The 17,969-nt window shown below is 35.0% G+C and overlaps 2 protein-coding genes across 2 annotated transcripts; both read left to right on the top strand.

The window, feature by feature from the left end:
• The first annotated feature begins 3,386 nt into the window (after nt 1–3,386).
• LOC147292194 (cytochrome P450 705A12-like) lies at nt 3,387–9,312 on the top strand. Its single transcript, XM_086238515.1, has 2 exons — nt 3,387–4,401; nt 7,917–9,312. The coding sequence occupies exons 1-2, from the start codon at nt 3,484–3,486 to the stop codon at nt 8,577–8,579; spliced, it is 1,581 nt and encodes a 526-aa protein (XP_086094641.1). The 5' UTR covers nt 3,387–3,483; the 3' UTR covers nt 8,580–9,312.
• Nucleotides 9,313–14,515: 5,203 nt separating this feature from the next.
• On the top strand, nt 14,516–16,789 carry LOC147292193 (uncharacterized). Its single transcript, XM_086236146.1, has 2 exons — nt 14,516–15,611; nt 15,741–16,789. The coding sequence occupies exons 1-2, from the start codon at nt 14,516–14,518 to the stop codon at nt 16,787–16,789; spliced, it is 2,145 nt and encodes a 714-aa protein (XP_086092272.1).
• Nucleotides 16,790–17,969: the final 1,180 nt, after the last annotated feature.

Genomic DNA, 17,969 nt, shown 5'->3' with positions numbered 1-17,969 from the left:
AGGTAGGAGAAGGAATGCTGGGTTGTTTTTTTTTTTTTTTTTATTGTTTTCTTTACTTAATTCAAATTTTAATTTTTTTTAATATATTATAGTTTTATAATAATTTTTTGTCCACATGGCGGGTTGTCAGTTCTGGATATGGGACACGTAGGTGTTATATCAACATTTCTAACGGTTGGACTAACGGAGTTGACGGAATATTGAAATTGTAAAGTTCGGGGGGCAAAGTGGGAGGAATGAAGTTTCAGGGGGTAAATTGAAAATCGAAGTTACTTACAGGGGGCATTGGCGCGAATAAGCCTAATTTAAAAGCGTTTTTAAGTCTTCTAAAAGCACTACAATAAACTAGCTAATACCTGATCTACATTGCTTTTCATCTGTTGACTCTTTTTTTTTTTTTTTTGTCGAAAGTGAATTCATTGAGCCCAAAGGCACAGGCAGAGGAGGGAAGAAACCCAGTCCAAAGCCAAATACAAACAAATAAGGATAAAAAGAACATATTGAAAAGAAGAAGGAGTAAGGAGATAGAGACTCCGAGACAAAATGAAACTAAAGCATGTTACATAGGAGGGCCGGGTAAAGCATCCCGAGATAAGATCGAAACCAAGGAAGTTGGTGGCCTGTTAGTCCAGGTTTCCATGCACAGCTTCCTAAGAGCTAGCCTTGAATTTCTGGAGGAAGTAGAAACGTAATTACTTGTGTTTCTTTGAACTGGCAAACGTGCAATCTTCTTTACATATTCTTTCACATGCTCCTTCTGGCAAACCATATAGATCCTTGCATTTTTTCTTGCATTGATTTTTGCATAACTCATCGATATAAACATTATGGTGAACTTTTTCTTTAAAAAAAAACATTATGGGGAATTCTGTGGTGATGAAGACGAAGGGAAAATATTGGTCTGGCCATTTCAATTTGCAAAAGTATAACCAATATCAAACTCATAGTAATTAGTCTTCTCATGCTTTCCCCAGTATTCGTATATATGATTCTTTCTCTCTAGAAAAATTAACTGCGTTTGGTAATTTAGTTGGATTCAGAACACTTATTAATTAGTGTCTGCATCCTTAATTATATATATATATATATATATTTTTTCCAGAAATCCTTAATTATCTTAGAAAAAATAAAGAATTTGTGTTATCATTTTCAAGCATATTTGACAATAGTACATGACTCTTGGAAAACAATAACAGCTACAACAAGTTAAACGGTCGGCATCTAATGTCATGTCTTGGCTAGGTCTCAAGATTTCACGGGTTAACATGTTTATTAATATATTTTTCCACTTACACACAAGATTGGCCCAAAGACAACATTGATCGAACAAAACGTCTGCATTGGACCCGCTTTCTGGGTGAAGGTCCAATTCTTTGGGCAACGGCCCAATGATTTCTTTGCATGCCCTTAAAACACAAGATCCATCGACTTTAATACCAAATCAGAATTTTTTTTTTTATTTTAAATTTTATATCATTTCAATTTAGGTATCTTTCTAGCACGGAAGCTAGCTATCACAACTATAAAAAAAATGAATAAAGGAAGAAGCCCTTAGCATTAGAAAGGCATTCGAGGCCAACTACAATACAAGTCATGAGCCATAGCAAGCCAAGTATAATAGGCTTTTTTTATGTCAAAATCCCCCAAACTAGCTATCTTAGGAAAAAACTTACCTATTTTCATGTTGTAGTATGTGATGTAACATCTCTTGAAAAAAGAGATAGAAACAAGAGATGAGAGAAAAATAGAGAGAGAAAGAGAGTAAGAGAAAAGATATAGTCAATGAGAAAGGGGGAATATCATGTAGTATCACATGAGGGAATACGTAAGTTCTTCTCGCAATCTTATAGCAGAAAACTAACCAAGCCTACTCAACAAATCTTATAACTACCCAATTAAAATGTTGTTCCATGGGAAACCAATTACACTTCAATTTGGAAATGAAAAATTTTCTTTGAAACCAGGGTTAATTACAATTTATCTTGTTAAATGACTACAGTTTTGCAGGTTACCTTTCAAACCAGTTTTTTGGTAATTAATTCCTTATAGGCTTTTTAGCAAGATACCCACCTGAACTTTGACTCTATTTGCATGTTACCACCTAAATTAAAAATTGAAGCAAGTGTTCACGAGAAAGGTAGTATTAGTTTTTAGAAGATCAATGGTGCAGACTTTGTATTTTTAGGAGTTCAGGAGATTATCCTATGAATTTTTAAAGAATACAGAGTATTTTAATTTTTTATAAATAAATTTGGACTTCCTAAATTTTCTGGAAACTCTCAAAGGGCAAATTGATAATTTGACTTCATAATAAATTGTTATTAGTCAAGACGAGTCCATAAGAATTTTCCGTGTATTTGTCTGAGTCCGGAATTATTTTTAATTAATTTTCAAAGTTTGTAAAAATAGGAAAAGAGAAATAAAAAAATGGTTGTACATGTGGCCACTTGTAATTGGTTGGGTCTTGCCACTCAGCATGGTGAGGTGGCAAAAACTTCCCCACCCAAGTTCTTTTCTATGAAAAGACCAAAAAACCCATGAGGATTTGGATGGAGGTGGTAACTTGCAAACAAAATTTAATTCAGGGGCAACTTGCTTCAATTTTTAATTTAGGTGGTAACATGCAAATCGAGTCAAAATTCAGATAGGTATCTTGCTAAAAAGCCTTCCTTATATTATGTTTCGTCAAAGAGACTCTCAATTTGTCAAAAAAATTAAGACCAAATGATACTTTCAGTCCGTGTACTTTCATAAAATTTTCACTTTGATCATATTCTTTTGATTTTGGCAATTTCAGTTATATACTTTCAATATGATAACAATTAAATCCAAATTGTTAACCTTGTTTAAATTGATGATGAAAAATTCGATGTGCATTACACGTGAGTGGTATTTCAAACATCTTACTCTATCTAGATGTCTATATAATCTCATACCCTCCCTTATACACAATAAGTATAGAAAAATAAGAAGTTTTAACGTCAAACAGAGAATATGTACGTTAAATGGCAAGTAGGGACTTAATATGCATCTAGGTGGACTAAAATATTTGAAATATCACTCATGTGCGAAGTACATGCTTCCACGTCAAATTTTCCGTCAACAATTTAAACGATGTAAACTATTTGAACTTAGTTGCTATCGTATAGAAAGTACAGGACAAAAATCGCTAAAAATAAATGTACAGAACCAAAGTTAAAATATCATGAAAATACAAGGACCAAAAGTGACATTTGGCCAAAAAATAATATTCTTGATTATTTTTGGATACTTGCCATTCAAAAAAGAAGGTCACAGATGCAAATATGATAGCCAATTTGACTATTTTTACAGATCATGTGCTTGACAGAATATAATTGGAAGGTAATATGTCAAAAGATTTAGTTTGGAAAGTAGAAGTGCAATCCCCTAATATATAGTTTAGGGGACGAATGGTCATTATTCATTAACCCGTCAGCTCAAACCTCTTTAGACTTCATCGCAATGGCCACAGTAATCGATGAGAAATACTACTACCTCCTCTGCTTCCTTGTGTGCTATCTCTCAACCTTCATCCTCAGATCCTTGTTCAACAAATACTCTACCAAGCCCGCCACTCATCTCAGTCTACCGCCGAGCCCACCGGCCCTCCCGGTCATCGGTCACCTCCACCATCTAACCTCACCCCACCAGGCCAACTCCTTCCACACCCTCTCCGCCAAACATGGCCCTCTCCTCTACCTCCGCCTCGGGGCCTCCCGGCTGCTCCTCGCTTCCTCCGCCGCTACCGCCGCCGACATCTTCAAATCCCAAGATCTCACCTTCTCCGACCGCCCCTCGTTCGCCTTCGCGGACGAGCTCCCGTACGGGAACTCGGGCTTTTTCGGGGCCGAGTATGGGGACTACTGGAAGTTCATGAAGAAGCTCTGCATGACGGAACTGTTCGCGCCACGTCAGATGGAATTTTCACGAGTCAGCAGACGCACGGAGATTGCCAAGTGTTGTAGTAAGCTGATGGAGAGTGCCCGGAACAAAGAGGTGGTTGATTTGGGCGCCGAGCTCATGAGACTGACCAACAACTCGACTTGCAAGATGGTGATGAGCACGAGCTGTTCGGAGAAGGGCGATGAGGCTGCGAAGATTAGGGAGATGATGATGAGGACGATTGGGTTGGCGACGAAGGTGGCGTATGGGGATGTGTTGGTGGGGCCCTTGAAGAGGTTGGGGTTCTGGATTTATGGGAAGAAGCTTGCGGATGTGTGCATGGAGTTCGATGAGCTGTTGGAGGGGATGTTGAAGGAGCATGAAAACAGAGGGGAGAAGAGAGAGGATTTCGATTTGATGGACTTGCTCTTGAAGGTGTATCGAGATGATCAAGCTGAGCTCAAAATTACCAGAACTCAAATCAAAGCTTTCTTGCTTGTAAGTACAATCCTATCCATTTTAATTACTTCTTAATTGACTGAATCTAATAAAATAATCACCGCAACAATTAAACAAGAAAAAAGACATTGATTGGGTTAAGTGTCTAGCTAGTCTCTACCCAATATACCTTAATTAGTCTTTTGGATTTTGGATAATATTATACTTGGATATGTTATTAGAGTCACTAATTATTAATTATATGCCATTTTCCGGTTAGTACGTTATTTAATCTCTCTACCTTAGGCTTTTGATCTAGATACTTTAATAATATATCACTACAAAGGAATTCTAAAAAGTTTCTTCGACAAAGACTTGTATATATATATTGTTCTCCAATTCCTAGTCAATTAAATGTGATAACTCATACCTAAATTTAATTTATAAGCAGTCTCATTTAGGTGCGAATGTGAAATTAAATAGTCTCGTTCAAGAGCCCAAAATTTTAGAGTTAAACCGGCCCTAACATAACGCTTTTACAAAGACCATTTTATACACTAGGAGGGTATAGGGTAAACTAGTCAGCCTACACCCTCACAATTGGGCGGAGAAAACAATGTCGAACACTACAAGAAACGATCAGCTGTTTTAAAAAAAATTCACCGAGCTCTTGGCGCCGGTACGTACCAAACATTTGGTTGCTTTTGCACATCCGCACTTGAACCGCCCTCTCTATATATATTTTTTTAAGTATTTCCTATATATATTTGTTAAACTTGGGACCTATATCATATTTTAAGTTATTACATTAGATAGAGACAGTGGCAGAGCTAGGAAGACATACCTGTGGGGGCACCAATACACCATCGTTTCTTTATTGAGGCATTTCCAATTCAGTATTGCACACCTAATTTCAACTTGCTTCAAAACCTTTTAATCAAAAGTTCAAAACATAAAATAGCTTTAATTTAAATAGAAGTTTTCCCTTCTCTTCTTCTCATGTGCAGTAGTTTTCTGCAATCAAATAACTTTAATTTACCATATATAGTAGTTTTCCTTTCTTTTTCTTCTCAATACCCAATCAACTTCAAGTTCAAATAAGTAAATCCTAAATCAAATTCCTTCAATAAAATAGCTTAGCCTTAGTAATTATTTTAAGTTTTTCATGTATAAAAACTCATATGCATGGTTGAAAAGTAGAGAACTTTATATGAAGAGAAAAACAATTTTGCAAGAAAAAAAAATAGATATTGACATTCAAAGTCTCAAAGGCACAAATAAATCAAGGCTACAAAAGGAAAACGAAGAGAGAAATCATTTACCTATTTTAGTAGACTATTGCTCATTTACCAATTTTGCAGAGTTTGCTGTAACGTTGTCCATAGAGAGTAGAAGAAGACGCGGGAGGGGAGGAATTAGATGAGGAATTAGGATTGGCTGATATTTTAAGGGTATTTTAGTAAATAAATCAAGAAATTTTTTTAATTTTGTTTTTTGTATCAATAGCCCATTTTTTTCCCCCAAAAGTTGAGTGGGGGCCTGTGTCTCCCTGGTGCTCATGTGGCTCCGCCACTGGATACAGATCGATAAGGGCCATATATTATAGGAATGACAAGCTAGCCTTGGCAAATTTGTCTTCCTCTTTGAAAAGTGCATTTGGCACTATATTGTGTAGGGTCTCTCATGACGCGGTGTACGTGTTCTCCAATCCCATATGAAAAATCTGCTACTCATTCCAGAGATAGCCTCATTTACAAAGGTCAAAATTATTTCTCACTTATTTGTTCGTGTACGTGTAGAGTGTTCACTTAATTATATATTTGTTCTATTAATTTGTCTGTTAATTTCCCTACGTATAAGATGAAACTGTACAGTTTAATATGCATTGTTAGCTTTTTCTATAACTTAAAGCTTTTTAAGATAATTGGTTGTTTAACAATATATATAGCATATTGCTTGGCTGCTTATGGGTGTAAGAAGTCATTCCTCTTTGCAAGCAAATGTCAGTCTACCGCACGTACAAATTGAGACAATTAATGGAGAAAAGAAAAGAAAAATTAATGCACATGCACGTGTTCAACTATTATTTGCTAATAAGGAGGAATGTAATTAGGAGCTAAATATTTTTGTAATACAAAGGGGTTTTGGTCATTTTCTTGCAAATTACTTGGACAATGGTGTTTGGTTGGACATGTGGCAGGGGTTACATATGAGTCATTATATATTCTTATATAGAAAGGGTTGGGTTCTGGTTGATATATGTTTGCATCATGGATGTCTCATATCAGAAGATGGGGATTTCTGTTCTCTCATATTTTTAATTTTCTAATATTGAATTATGATTTTTCCAACATTTTGATAGTTCAAAGATTGCCCAAGATAGGCAGTCTCCTCAATAATTCTTCTCAATTGAGCAGCTGCTGCTCATGTACTGCGGCTACACACGCTGCTTAATTTATTATTCAAGTCAAGAGTGATGTCTACACAAAAGTTAAAAGAGAGTGATTATTGACTTGTTAGCAGTCAATGTGTTCGGCTGATAAATAGAAGCCAGAAAACCAAGGAAATGATGATATTATTGGAGTTGTAGTTAAACTAGTGATCAGTGGTAAAGTCGGAAAAGTTGAATACAAACTGACTTTGAAGACATTTTGCTAAGCTATTTTTGTTTTATTAACGACCCAACCACCTTTGTGCGCTGTCAATTTTGAAAGTCCGAAGGCATTTCTTTATATTGAAAAAAAAAGTCAATATAAGACAGCAAAATCAGTCTTAAGGCTGAATACAAAACCTGTAGGAAGCATTGAGATGGCTTTTTATTAGATTTTGTGGATAGTTTTGATATATAAAACATTGGTTTAGCCGTTAAATTTGTAAAAAACAAAATTTGTGAAATGTGGATTATTTAAAGAAAATTTCGAATATTTACAATTGGTCCATTAATTTGTTGCTCCTTTAAATATCTTAAGATTTTTAATCACTCCAATTTTTTCTTCATTTTCTCTTCGGTCCTAATCATTTTTTTTTTTGGGTTATTTTTCGCTCCTTACCCGTTTTTCCTGTTGTTGGTCCTTTATGTTTTGTGTTTCACCTACATTTAATGTGACATGTCTAGGTTTTATACTTTTATTCTCTCAGCGATATGGGGTTCAATGGTCATCAGATATAATCTCAAATTAAGTTATGGTTTCAAAATTAGGTTTTGGGTTTGACACCTCCAACCTTCACCTCTTATCATTTATTATGTTAATTTGGCAAAGAGTAGGACTATTTTTATATTATTACATTTGTCTATCTCTCTACATGCAGGATGAGGCTGCACCTAAAAGATGATATTTGTTAGCTTGAAATACATTGTTAGTCTATTCCTTAAAAGATTAAGCTTTTTAGGAATTCAGTACGTAATTGTCTTACAATATATAATCTCCATGCATGTGCATGTAATTAACTGACCAACAACACTTATTAATATACCTTGCAAATAAACAAGTTGATTGTACTAGCTAGGACTCTGTGAATTTCAACTAGCACTCTATGTCTCATGTTGATTCAAATTAATTCTTGGCTTGTGCTAGGACCTTTTCATTGGAGGCACCATTTCCTCAACAGAGTCAATGCAATGGACAATAGCCGAGCTCATCAACCATCCTGATGAATTCAACAAGGTCAGAGCAGAGATAAAATCAGTCGTAGGTAATACCAGATTGGTTGAGGAAACAGATCTCCCCAATCTCCCTCACTTACAAGCAGTTGTGAAGGAAGCATTGAGATTATACCCTCCATCTCCTTTGGTCATGAGAAAATGCCGTCAAAATTGTAAAATCAAAGGCTATGACATACCCCAAGGAATTACAGTGGCAATCAATGTTCATGCAATTATGAGAGATCCAGAAATATGGGACAATCCCAATCAATTTCGCCCGGAGAGGTTCTTGGTTTCCTCTAATGAACATGACAGTGATAGTATAGAGTATGACCAAAGTCAAACAAGGGAACATAGCTTCGATTATGCTCCGTTTGGCGGCGGAAGGAGGCGGTGCCCCGGCTCAGCGGTGGCGCTCAACCTGGTGAACACTGCAGTTGCAGCCATGGTTCAATGCTTTGATTGGAAAGTTGGGGAACATGGAGAAGATGGTAAGGTTAATATGGAGATTGGAGCTGGCATAAGTTTCCCAATGGCTCACCCACTTAAATTACTTCCTATCATTCACACCAACCCATTTGTCTCTTCAATATAGTTTTCTCAAATATATACGACTGCTTAGAAGTGGTGTGTTCACTTCATGTCATATATATGCTACTTAAATAATTCTGCCATCGTACTCTTCAAGATTTAACTATGTCAAGAATTTCCAAAAAGATTGGACTGGACTGGCCTGGATTAGCTTACGAGAAATTATTCTGTATAACCGCTATATATATATTGATACGTGGTATAACCAGTCTATTTGTTATAATATGAGTGGATGTTATTAATACTATACCCTATTAATATAAATATATCGTCCAGTAATACCCTTACACGTTGAATTAGTTATATCACGTAGCGGTATATCGGTTATACCCTATAATTTTTCCTAACTTACACAACTACACATTTACGTTGCCAAAGTTTTGTGGTTGCCTCCAGCTTTAATACCCAATCAGTCCATTATTTATGCCGTGTATAATGATATATATGGGCTTATATTAATTATAGCAATTGTACGCCGACTTTACCACAATTTTCACTTAGCCCGCAAAGTTTGTGTTTTTACAATTTTTTGGTCCACAAACTTTCTACAGTACATACTTAAATTTATTTTGTCAACGAGTTATGTGCATATATATATTTGACAGTATCTTAAATAAAATTGACTGAATAATCTTAAATATATAACGTGAGAAAATTTGTGGACCATAGAATCAGAAACAAGAGTTTGCATACTCAAGTGGAAATTGTGGTTAATTAATAATTATGTTGTGTCTTGTATATGAAAGAATGAGTGTTTTCAATTACTAAACGAGTGCAAGCTAGATGGCTTTGAAAATCATCATTCTACCATCTATTAATCATCTTTAACGTAAATAATCTACCAAAAGTCCAGTTACATTCAAATCTCTCATTCTCACAAAAAAACACAAAGAGAAAAAAGTTTGAAATTCTTACATTGTAACCAATTTGTGACACCCTCAAAACGAAAAGAAATAGCTACTAGCGAGTGGAGGTAAATCTGTGCTGTGCACAAAGAAGATAGAGCCAAACAAGGTGGCTTGGAATAGGCTGTTTAGCTAGTGGGGGTAAATTCGTCGTTGGTGATTAAAGGTGATACCAGCCTTAACAATCCTCTCCTTACGTCTCGTCTCATAGTGCTGTACAAACAATCACTAGCTAGGATGTACTAAAATTTGAATGAATAAATGTACTGTTAATTTGAAAAAATTTTTCATTTATGACTCATGCATACACTTAATTCAATGTTACAGTACACACTTATTAGAATCATGGCTTATTATCGATTTACCACCCAAAACTGTAACTCATTCCCACTTTACCACCTGAAAGTTTTTTTGTCCCAGATTACCACCTGTAACTTACATTCGTATCCCATTTTACCTTGTTCCGTCAATAATTCCGTTAATGCTGACGTGGCGCGCAGGATGTGCGCCACGTGTCATATCTTTTTTTGTATTTTTGATTTTTTTGATTTTTCTATTTTTATAAACTTTGAAAATTAATTAAAAATAGCTCCGAACTTAGAAAAATACAAGGAAAATTCCTACTGACTTCTCTTGACTAGTACTAATTTACTATGGGGTCAAAATGCCAATTTTCCCTCTAAAAATTTCCAAAAAATTTGGAAAGTCCAAATTTATTTCTAGAAAATTAAAATACTCTAGACTATTTGGAAATTCATAGAATAATCTCCCGAACTCCAAAAAATATGAGGTCTGTACCGTTAGTCTTCTAAAAACTAACAATACCTTTCTCGTGAACACTTGCTACCCAAAAGACCTCTCGGTCTTAGAGAAAAATAAAATTCCCTATAAAATAAATTTTAGAAAAATTCTAGAATTTCTGTAAAGTCTCGAAATAATTCTCTAAAATAGGCTTTTGGTAATTTTTCAAAATATTTTTGAGAATTTGTCCAAGAGTTTACGAAAATTCTAGAATTTATTTAATAGAGGAAAATTTATTTTAATTTTTTTAGAAATGAATTTGGACTTTCTAATTTTTTTGGAAATTTTTAGAGGGCAAATTGGTAATTTAACCTTATAGTAAATTAGTGCTAGTCAAGACAAGTCCGTAGGAATTTTTTCGTGTATTTTCCTGAGTTCATAGCTATTTTTAATTAATTTTCAAAGTTTATAAAAATAAAAAAATAAAAAAAAATGCGAAAAAAAAAGATGTGACACGTAGTGCACATCTAGCGCGCCATGTCAGCATTAACGGCCAGATCGTCAGCATTAACGGAATTGTTAACGTTATAAGGTAAAATGGGACACGGATGTAAGTTACAGGTGGTAATCTGAGACAAAAAAACTTTCAGGTGGTAAAGTGGAAATGAGTTACAGTTTTGGGTGGTAAAATCGATAATTAAACCTAGAATCATAAACATAATCATATGTATTTTAGTACAAATTAAGTATATATCACATCATATTCACTTTTTTGGATCAAACATAACTCTTTGATTAAAGAACAGCGAAAGTACAAGTCAAAACCACATTACTAAACAAACGACAAAATAGCAGAAAACATAAAAAAACCTCTCCTTACCACTAAGATCCCACATAACCAATCATCTCTCATGCATCCTAAGCTTAACAAAGTTAAATATATCAAATATAAACCTTCTCCACCGTTAAAGAGATAATAAAAATATCCAATAAGGCTAAATATGTTAAACAAGTATTGAATAACTATTCTTCACAACTGAAACTATGGGTAAAACTAGACATACATATTAGACTCAAATTAAAATAACAGCAATATAAAGACTACAAAAATCGTCAACTTGGATCTAATATAAAGGCAACAACAAGCCAAGCATAACACCATCTTCACCATACAAGCATCGAGCAAACTTCAACCCTTCCATTCCTATGACCTAAGCAAAAGAAAGCAAATAAATCAATTTCTGAACAACAAGAGAAACTAAATGTGAACTATAATAACTTATTAAGCATGTATAACACCACTAAAACTGCATAACCATTCCTATAACCTAAACAAAAAGAGAGTAAATCAATCCATGAATTTCTAAACAACAAAAGCAACTCAAAGTGAAAAAAAGTAAGCTTTAAGCATGTATACTACTACTGTAACTACATAATACTGTAATTCATACAAATGGAAAGGAAAACATGAATAATATTTACTATATTCAAAAAGTACTCCAAACAGTACATTATACCTAAACAATAAGAATGAAAATTAAATCAAATGCACAAAATACTCAACAAAAATTCAAATCCAAAACTACACTAAAACAGAAAATCAACATGCAAATCAATTAAACAACTTAAATTCAATCGAAAATGATAGAATTAGAGCATCCAATCCAAAACCAATTGGCAATGGGTGGAGAAGCCCAAGACTTATAAGCACATATGCTAAACCTTAATTTTCCGATGTGGGACATTGCTCCACATTACTCTCAACACGCCCCCGCACGTGTGGCGAGATTTTGAGCCTTACACGTGAACAAATTGTATTGGTGACGTGGGAGCACGTGTGGCCGTTGGGCCTTACACGCGAATAACCTAGCTCTGATACCATGATAGAATTAGAGCATCCAACCCAAAACCAATTGGCAATGGGTGGAGAGGCCCAAGACTTATAAGCACATATGCTAAACCTTAATTTCTCTAATTCTATCATGGTATCAGAGCTTGGTTATCCGCGTGTAAGGCCCAACGGCCACACATGCTCCCACGTCACCCAATACAATTTGTTCACGTATAAGGCTCAAAATATCGCCACACGTGCGGGGGCGTGTTGAGAGTAATGTTGAGCAATGTCCCACATCGGAAAACTAGAGCTTAACATATGTGTTTATAAGTCTTGGGCCTCTCCACCCATTGCCAATTGGTTTTGGGTTGGATGCTCTAATTCTATCAGAAAACACATATAAATCTAACCAAAACATAAATCAAACCTGGAGATGCAACTTCAACATGAAAATTAATTAAATAACTCAAATTCAATCGAAAATACCTATAAATCTAACCAAAACAAAAATCAGAGCTGGAGATGCAACTTCAAACAAATATTGAAATATGAAATTTAATCCAAAAGCAAAAATTGAAAACAAAGCAAAAAAAAAAAAAATAAACATCAAATCAAAAGCAAATGAACCTTGAAACTAGCAATTGATAAACAACAAGAAGATCGAACCAGATCCAAAACCAAAATTGAATTTAGAGAAGCGTGAGAAGTGAAATCGAGAAAAGAGAAGCAAGAGCAAACTGAAACAAAAAAAAATAAAAAATTTGTAAAACTACAACTCTTAGTACCGGTCAGCTGGAAAGTAGACAATGATACCTAGAGTCAACTTGAAATCAAATGCAGTGACTAATTTTTAATAAAGTGACCTAATTGTTACAATCATGGTATTACAAGTTAAAAACAATAACTAGTAGATAGCCTAGGGTAATTAATTCATTTAATATATGCCCTTTTTCTTGCTATATATATTCTCATTCTAGAGAATTAATCAACAAACCTAAGGAAGATCATGTTCTTTCAAATTTTATCATTCAAACCTGCCACGTGCTGCATCAAGAATTCCTTAGAAGATATTGCTTATGAGAGTTTTAACTTTGTTGGTGATGATTCTTTTCTTTTGGAGAGTACTGAGAAAATTAAATTAAAACAACGTACATATTGGGAGACTAATTTTTGGGAATGATAAGATCAACATCGAGTTATTTTTTGCTCCAAGGAAGAAGGTCCGAATTTGAGGGTGAATTCTTTCCAACCCAAGTGGGGCGCATTGGCATTAACTCCAATGAAACGACAAGGTTGAATAAAAGAAAGAGTTTGGAGATCATGGCGTGTTAGATTCAAGAAAAAAGGTGTAAAAGATGTGCAAAGCAGTTGGGGATTCATCTCTGGGTGAGATTGATCTCATAGCAAGGTGTCAAATTCCTGTTGTCGGATCATTTCCACTTAAGTGCGATCGATCCCACATCTTCCGGCTGAGTTTTTGGGACTTTCCTTATGTGTTTTACCCTTTATTTTACTTCAAGACTTTCCTTTAATTTTTTCTAGTCAAATTAGAATTTGAAATAATTACCCATAACTACACATTTCCTATGTTTTTTAACTTGTAGTACCACTATTATTAATATATAATAATTAGGTTAGTTTTATTAACAATTAGGTTAGTTTGACTGCATGGGCTTTAGTTGACTGCAGCTTGACTGCAGCTGAGTGGGCTGCTTAGCAGCTGCGTGTGTTAAGTGATGCCAATTTTACAATTTTACCCTTATGACAGTTTTTAGTTATTTTTAACTTATCTGCTTCGACAATTTTACTCGCAGTTGAAATCTGTTTGCACTCGTTTCTCTCTTTCGATTTTGCTCTAGTCCGATCTTCGTCTGGTCCGATCTTCATCTGGTTCGATCTTCCTCTCGTTCGATCTTCATACGGTTTGATCTTGTTGTTCTTGATCAATTGCTAGTTTTACGGTTCGTATGCTATTGATTTTGATGCTAGTTTTGATTTTTTGTTTTGTTTAAATTTATAGGTATTTTTCGATTGCAGTTGAGTTTGTTTAATTGATTTTCATGTTGATTTTCAGTTTAGGTATAGTTTTTGTTTTTGAATTTGATTTTTGTTGACAGTATTATGTAGTTTTGGATTTTGAATTTGATTTTTATTGACAGTATTATGTAGTTTTGGATTTGCATGTTGATTTTTGTGTTAGGTATAGTGTTGATTTTGAATTTGTTAATAATTTATGTAGTTTCAGTAGCATACGTGCTTAATAGCTTGCTTTTATTCACTTTTTTGTTGAATTTTAATTTAGTAATATTATGCAGTTTCAGTTCTGCAGATAGGTTGCTTTTATTGACTTTTAATAGTTTTTGTCTTTGTTTGTTTAGGTTATAGGAATGGTTATGTAGTTTTTGTTGCAGTTGTTAATAATTTGATTCATTTTGCTCTGTTTTTGTTTAGGTTATGGCAATGGAAGGTTTTAAGTTTGCTAGATGCACATATGGCGATGATGGTGTTATGCTTGGTTTGCTGGAGAGTACTACGTATATGGGACTGTGCCTTGAGTTGTGTTCCAGATTTAAGAAACTCAAGCCTGATCGGTTTGAGTTGAGGTATTCTTTTTGTGACCATAAGATGATTAAATTGGAGTCTGATTTGGACATTCGAATTATGTTGACTGTGTTTGGTCTGATGAATACTAGTATTGTTGATATTTCAATCAATGATAAAATCGATTTAGATGCTCTTGTTGTTGATAAAAATTGCTCGTCATCTTCATCGAATAAGAGTATGGTTGTTGATGGTAGTTTTGATGAGAGTGATTATTTAGGCAAATTTGGTTCTGGTGAGGTTCGTCGGTATCTCTCTACTGACTGGGAGGGCTATATCTGTGAGATTGGCCAAAAATTTGAAGGAGGTGCTATAGAATTTCGTGAGAAGCTAATCAAATATGCTATTGAGTGCGGTTTCCGATTTGTATATGTTAGGAATGACAAAAAGAGGGTCTCTGCTGTGTGTTTCAAGAAGGAATCAGATGGTTGTGATTGGTCTGTGTATGCTTCTACATCTGCTCTGAATGGTTTCTTTTATATTAGAAAGTTAAATAATGTTCATACATGTACTGGATTGGTTCGGGAGCAAAAGAACAAGCTACTTGGAGGTCGTATTGTGTCTAGTTTGCTGAAAGAACAGGTTCAAGCTAATCCATCAATTAGGCCAATCGACATTATGAAGGATTTCAAGCAGAATTATGGTTTAGATATTTCCTACTACACAGCTTGGCATGGCAAGGACTTTGCTCAGCGTGCTGTTCTTGGTGATGAAGGTGACTCTTATAAGAACCTTAGTTGGTATGTTGATGCGTTGAAGTTGGCAAATGAAGGGTCTGTGATTGATCTTGAATGCAATGATGAGACTTGTCGTTTTGAGCGCTTGTTTGTTTGTTTCAAGGCTTGTATTGATGGCTTTTTATTCCTTCGACCTATGTTGTTTATTGATGCAACTTTCATAAAGAATAAGTATAAGGGACAGATGCTTACTGCATCTGCAAAGAATGGAAATCAAGGTATCTTAATGATTTTTTTGTTTTTGTTGCTTACTGCATCAGCTTTTTGATGTTTTGTGAATTATTTCTTATATGTGTAGTTTCAGTTTTTGATTACTAATATGTTTTTTGATTTTTGGGTCTATGTAGAGATATTCATTTATGCTTTTGCTGTTGTTGATTCTGAGAATGAGGCTAACTGGAGTTGGTTCCTACAAAAGATTCGTGGCATTATAGAACCACAAGGTAGGACAGTGACATTTATATCAGATCGCCACAAAGGACTTCTGCAAGGTGTTCCAAAGGTTTTCCCTCTTTCTCCACATGGATATTGTCTGTATCACTTGAAGAACAACCTACGTGGAAGGTACCCTGGGACTTATGGTAAAATGGTTAAGGAGAAGGTTGTGCATCTGTTCACTCAGCTTGCATATGCTCCTACTGCATCTGCTTATGAGGAGAAGCTGGCTGAATTGTTGGTTGAGGGTGAGAAACAAGTTACAGAGTTTTTGGGTGAACTTCCAAAAGAGAATTTTGCAAATGCCTATTTTCCTGGGAGACGATATGGGGAGCTGAGCAATTCCCTTTCGGAATCATTGAATAATATGATTAAGAACATTCGCTTGTTGCCTATTTGTGAATTGGTTGATGCAATGAGGCACAAGATGATGGTAATGATGTCTGAAAAGAGGGATACTTCGACAAGGTGGCATACTATACTTTGTCCAAGAATTGAGGATGAAATGAATTTGGAATTAAAAAAAGGAAGGCATTGGAAGGTTTCGAGGTCTAGTCCTACTGTTTTTGAAGTTGCTGCTGATTATTCATTTGTGGTTGATCTTGAAAGATGTTTATGCTCTTGTCGTCAATGGCAGCTCAAAGGGTTTCCATGTATTCATGCAATGAGGGCAATTCAAAGCTGTGGTGCTTCAATTTATGACTTTGTTGAAAACTTTTGGAAGGTTAATTACTATAGAGCTGCATACCAGAGTGCAATTTGGCCTGTGTCAACAGTTGAGAAGCCTGATGGGTCGCCTCAGGTGCTTGTGCTACCACCTCGTACAAAGAAGCAAGCTGGGAGACCGAAGGTCAGTAGGGTGTTATCGATAGGTGAAGTTCCAAAGCGGCAAATGAAGTGCAAGCGCTGTGGTCAATATGGAAGGCATAATCAGAAGACATGCACTGCTATTATTGGATAATCATAATGAAGATTGGTTGATAGAGTTTACTGTAGTTAGCAATTTGATAGAGTTTACAGTTAACAATTTTATAGATTTTAGTGTCTTGACATGAAAATATCATGCAATTTGAGTGGATCATTAAAGATTTAATAGATTTAAACTTTCTTGATTTTTCTATTATATTTGGATGCAAGTTGCCGAGTTTTGTTGCCTTTATATTGCTGTTATTGTCCTTGGATTTTAATAGAGTCCGTTAATATGTATGTTCACTTTACCTGCAGTTTCAGTTTTGCCCGCAGTTTCAGTTTTCCCCGCAGTTTCAGTTTTCCCCGCAGTTTCAGATGCTTTTTTGACATACTTGGCCTTTTTCGGGTTTTAACTTGTTTCTTTTAGTTTTACCTGCAGTTTCAGTTTTCCCCGCAGTTTCAGTTTGACCCGCAGTTTCAGCTTTGCCCGCAGTTTCAGATGCTTTTTGACATACTTGGCCTTTTTCGGTTTTTAACTTGTTTCTTTTGTATTGAGAAGGTTTATATGTGATACATTTTGCAAATGATTAGCCTGTTATATTAGGCTTTTCCTTGACCTAGTTTGAGTTTAAAATGACCTTTTAGTTGGAGTAGCAATATAGGTTGTAGTTTCATATTAAATAATTTGAAATAGGTTTCAAATTAAAAGAATTCTAAATAGAAACAAATAAGCTAAAATTATCACTTTAATTATCAAATGTATCATCTTTTCACACCTGAAATGCTTAATACAAAAAGTAATTTTAATCATAACTAATTTCCGAAAATACATGAAACTGCTAATTTCTGAAAATACATGAAACTGCTGTATCTAAAGCTATATCATGTGTGTACATTTTGAAGCCAAAATCCTCTATGAAGCATGAGACGGTCAATGATATGTGCACGGAACTTGTAAATGTCATTCTTGTTAAATTTCTGCATAATGTCATCTCCCCTTGCAAGCTGTCTTGTAAAGTACAAAACAAATATGCCACAATCATTTCTGCAAAAAGAATTTAGTTATGTTATATTAAGAATTTCTGCAAATAGATCAAATTGATTTCAAGAGAGGTAAGTTACTTACGAATCATCCTTTTGTTGCGGGCATTGTTGACTATTCTCGATTGGAAAGGTGCATGGACTGCAGGTGATGTATTGTGCTGTGAGATATTGACCCTTTGTCAATGGCC

The sequence above is a fragment of the Dryas octopetala genome, chromosome 3 (assembly GCF_963921425.1).
Source record: "Dryas octopetala chromosome 3, drDryOcto1.1, whole genome shotgun sequence".
Classification (NCBI taxonomy): Eukaryota; Viridiplantae; Streptophyta; class Magnoliopsida; order Rosales; family Rosaceae; genus Dryas; species Dryas octopetala.
Note: the sequence above shows the minus strand (reverse complement) of the source record. Positions and strands in the feature narration are given on the sequence as shown.

Excerpts from the sequence above, each read along its gene's own strand:
- LOC147292194 (XM_086238515.1), top strand. The coding sequence starts at position 3,484 with ATGGCCACAGTAATCGATGAGAAATACTACTACCTCCTCTGCTTCCTT. Across the intron at positions 4,402-7,916 it reads AAATCAAAGCTTTCTTGCTT|GACCTTTTCATTGGAGGCAC; the intron begins GTAAGTACAATC and ends GGCTTGTGCTAG.
- LOC147292193 (XM_086236146.1), top strand. The coding sequence starts at position 14,516 with ATGGAAGGTTTTAAGTTTGCTAGATGCACATATGGCGATGATGGTGTT. Across the intron at positions 15,612-15,740 it reads TGCAAAGAATGGAAATCAAG|AGATATTCATTTATGCTTTT; the intron begins GTATCTTAATGA and ends GGGTCTATGTAG.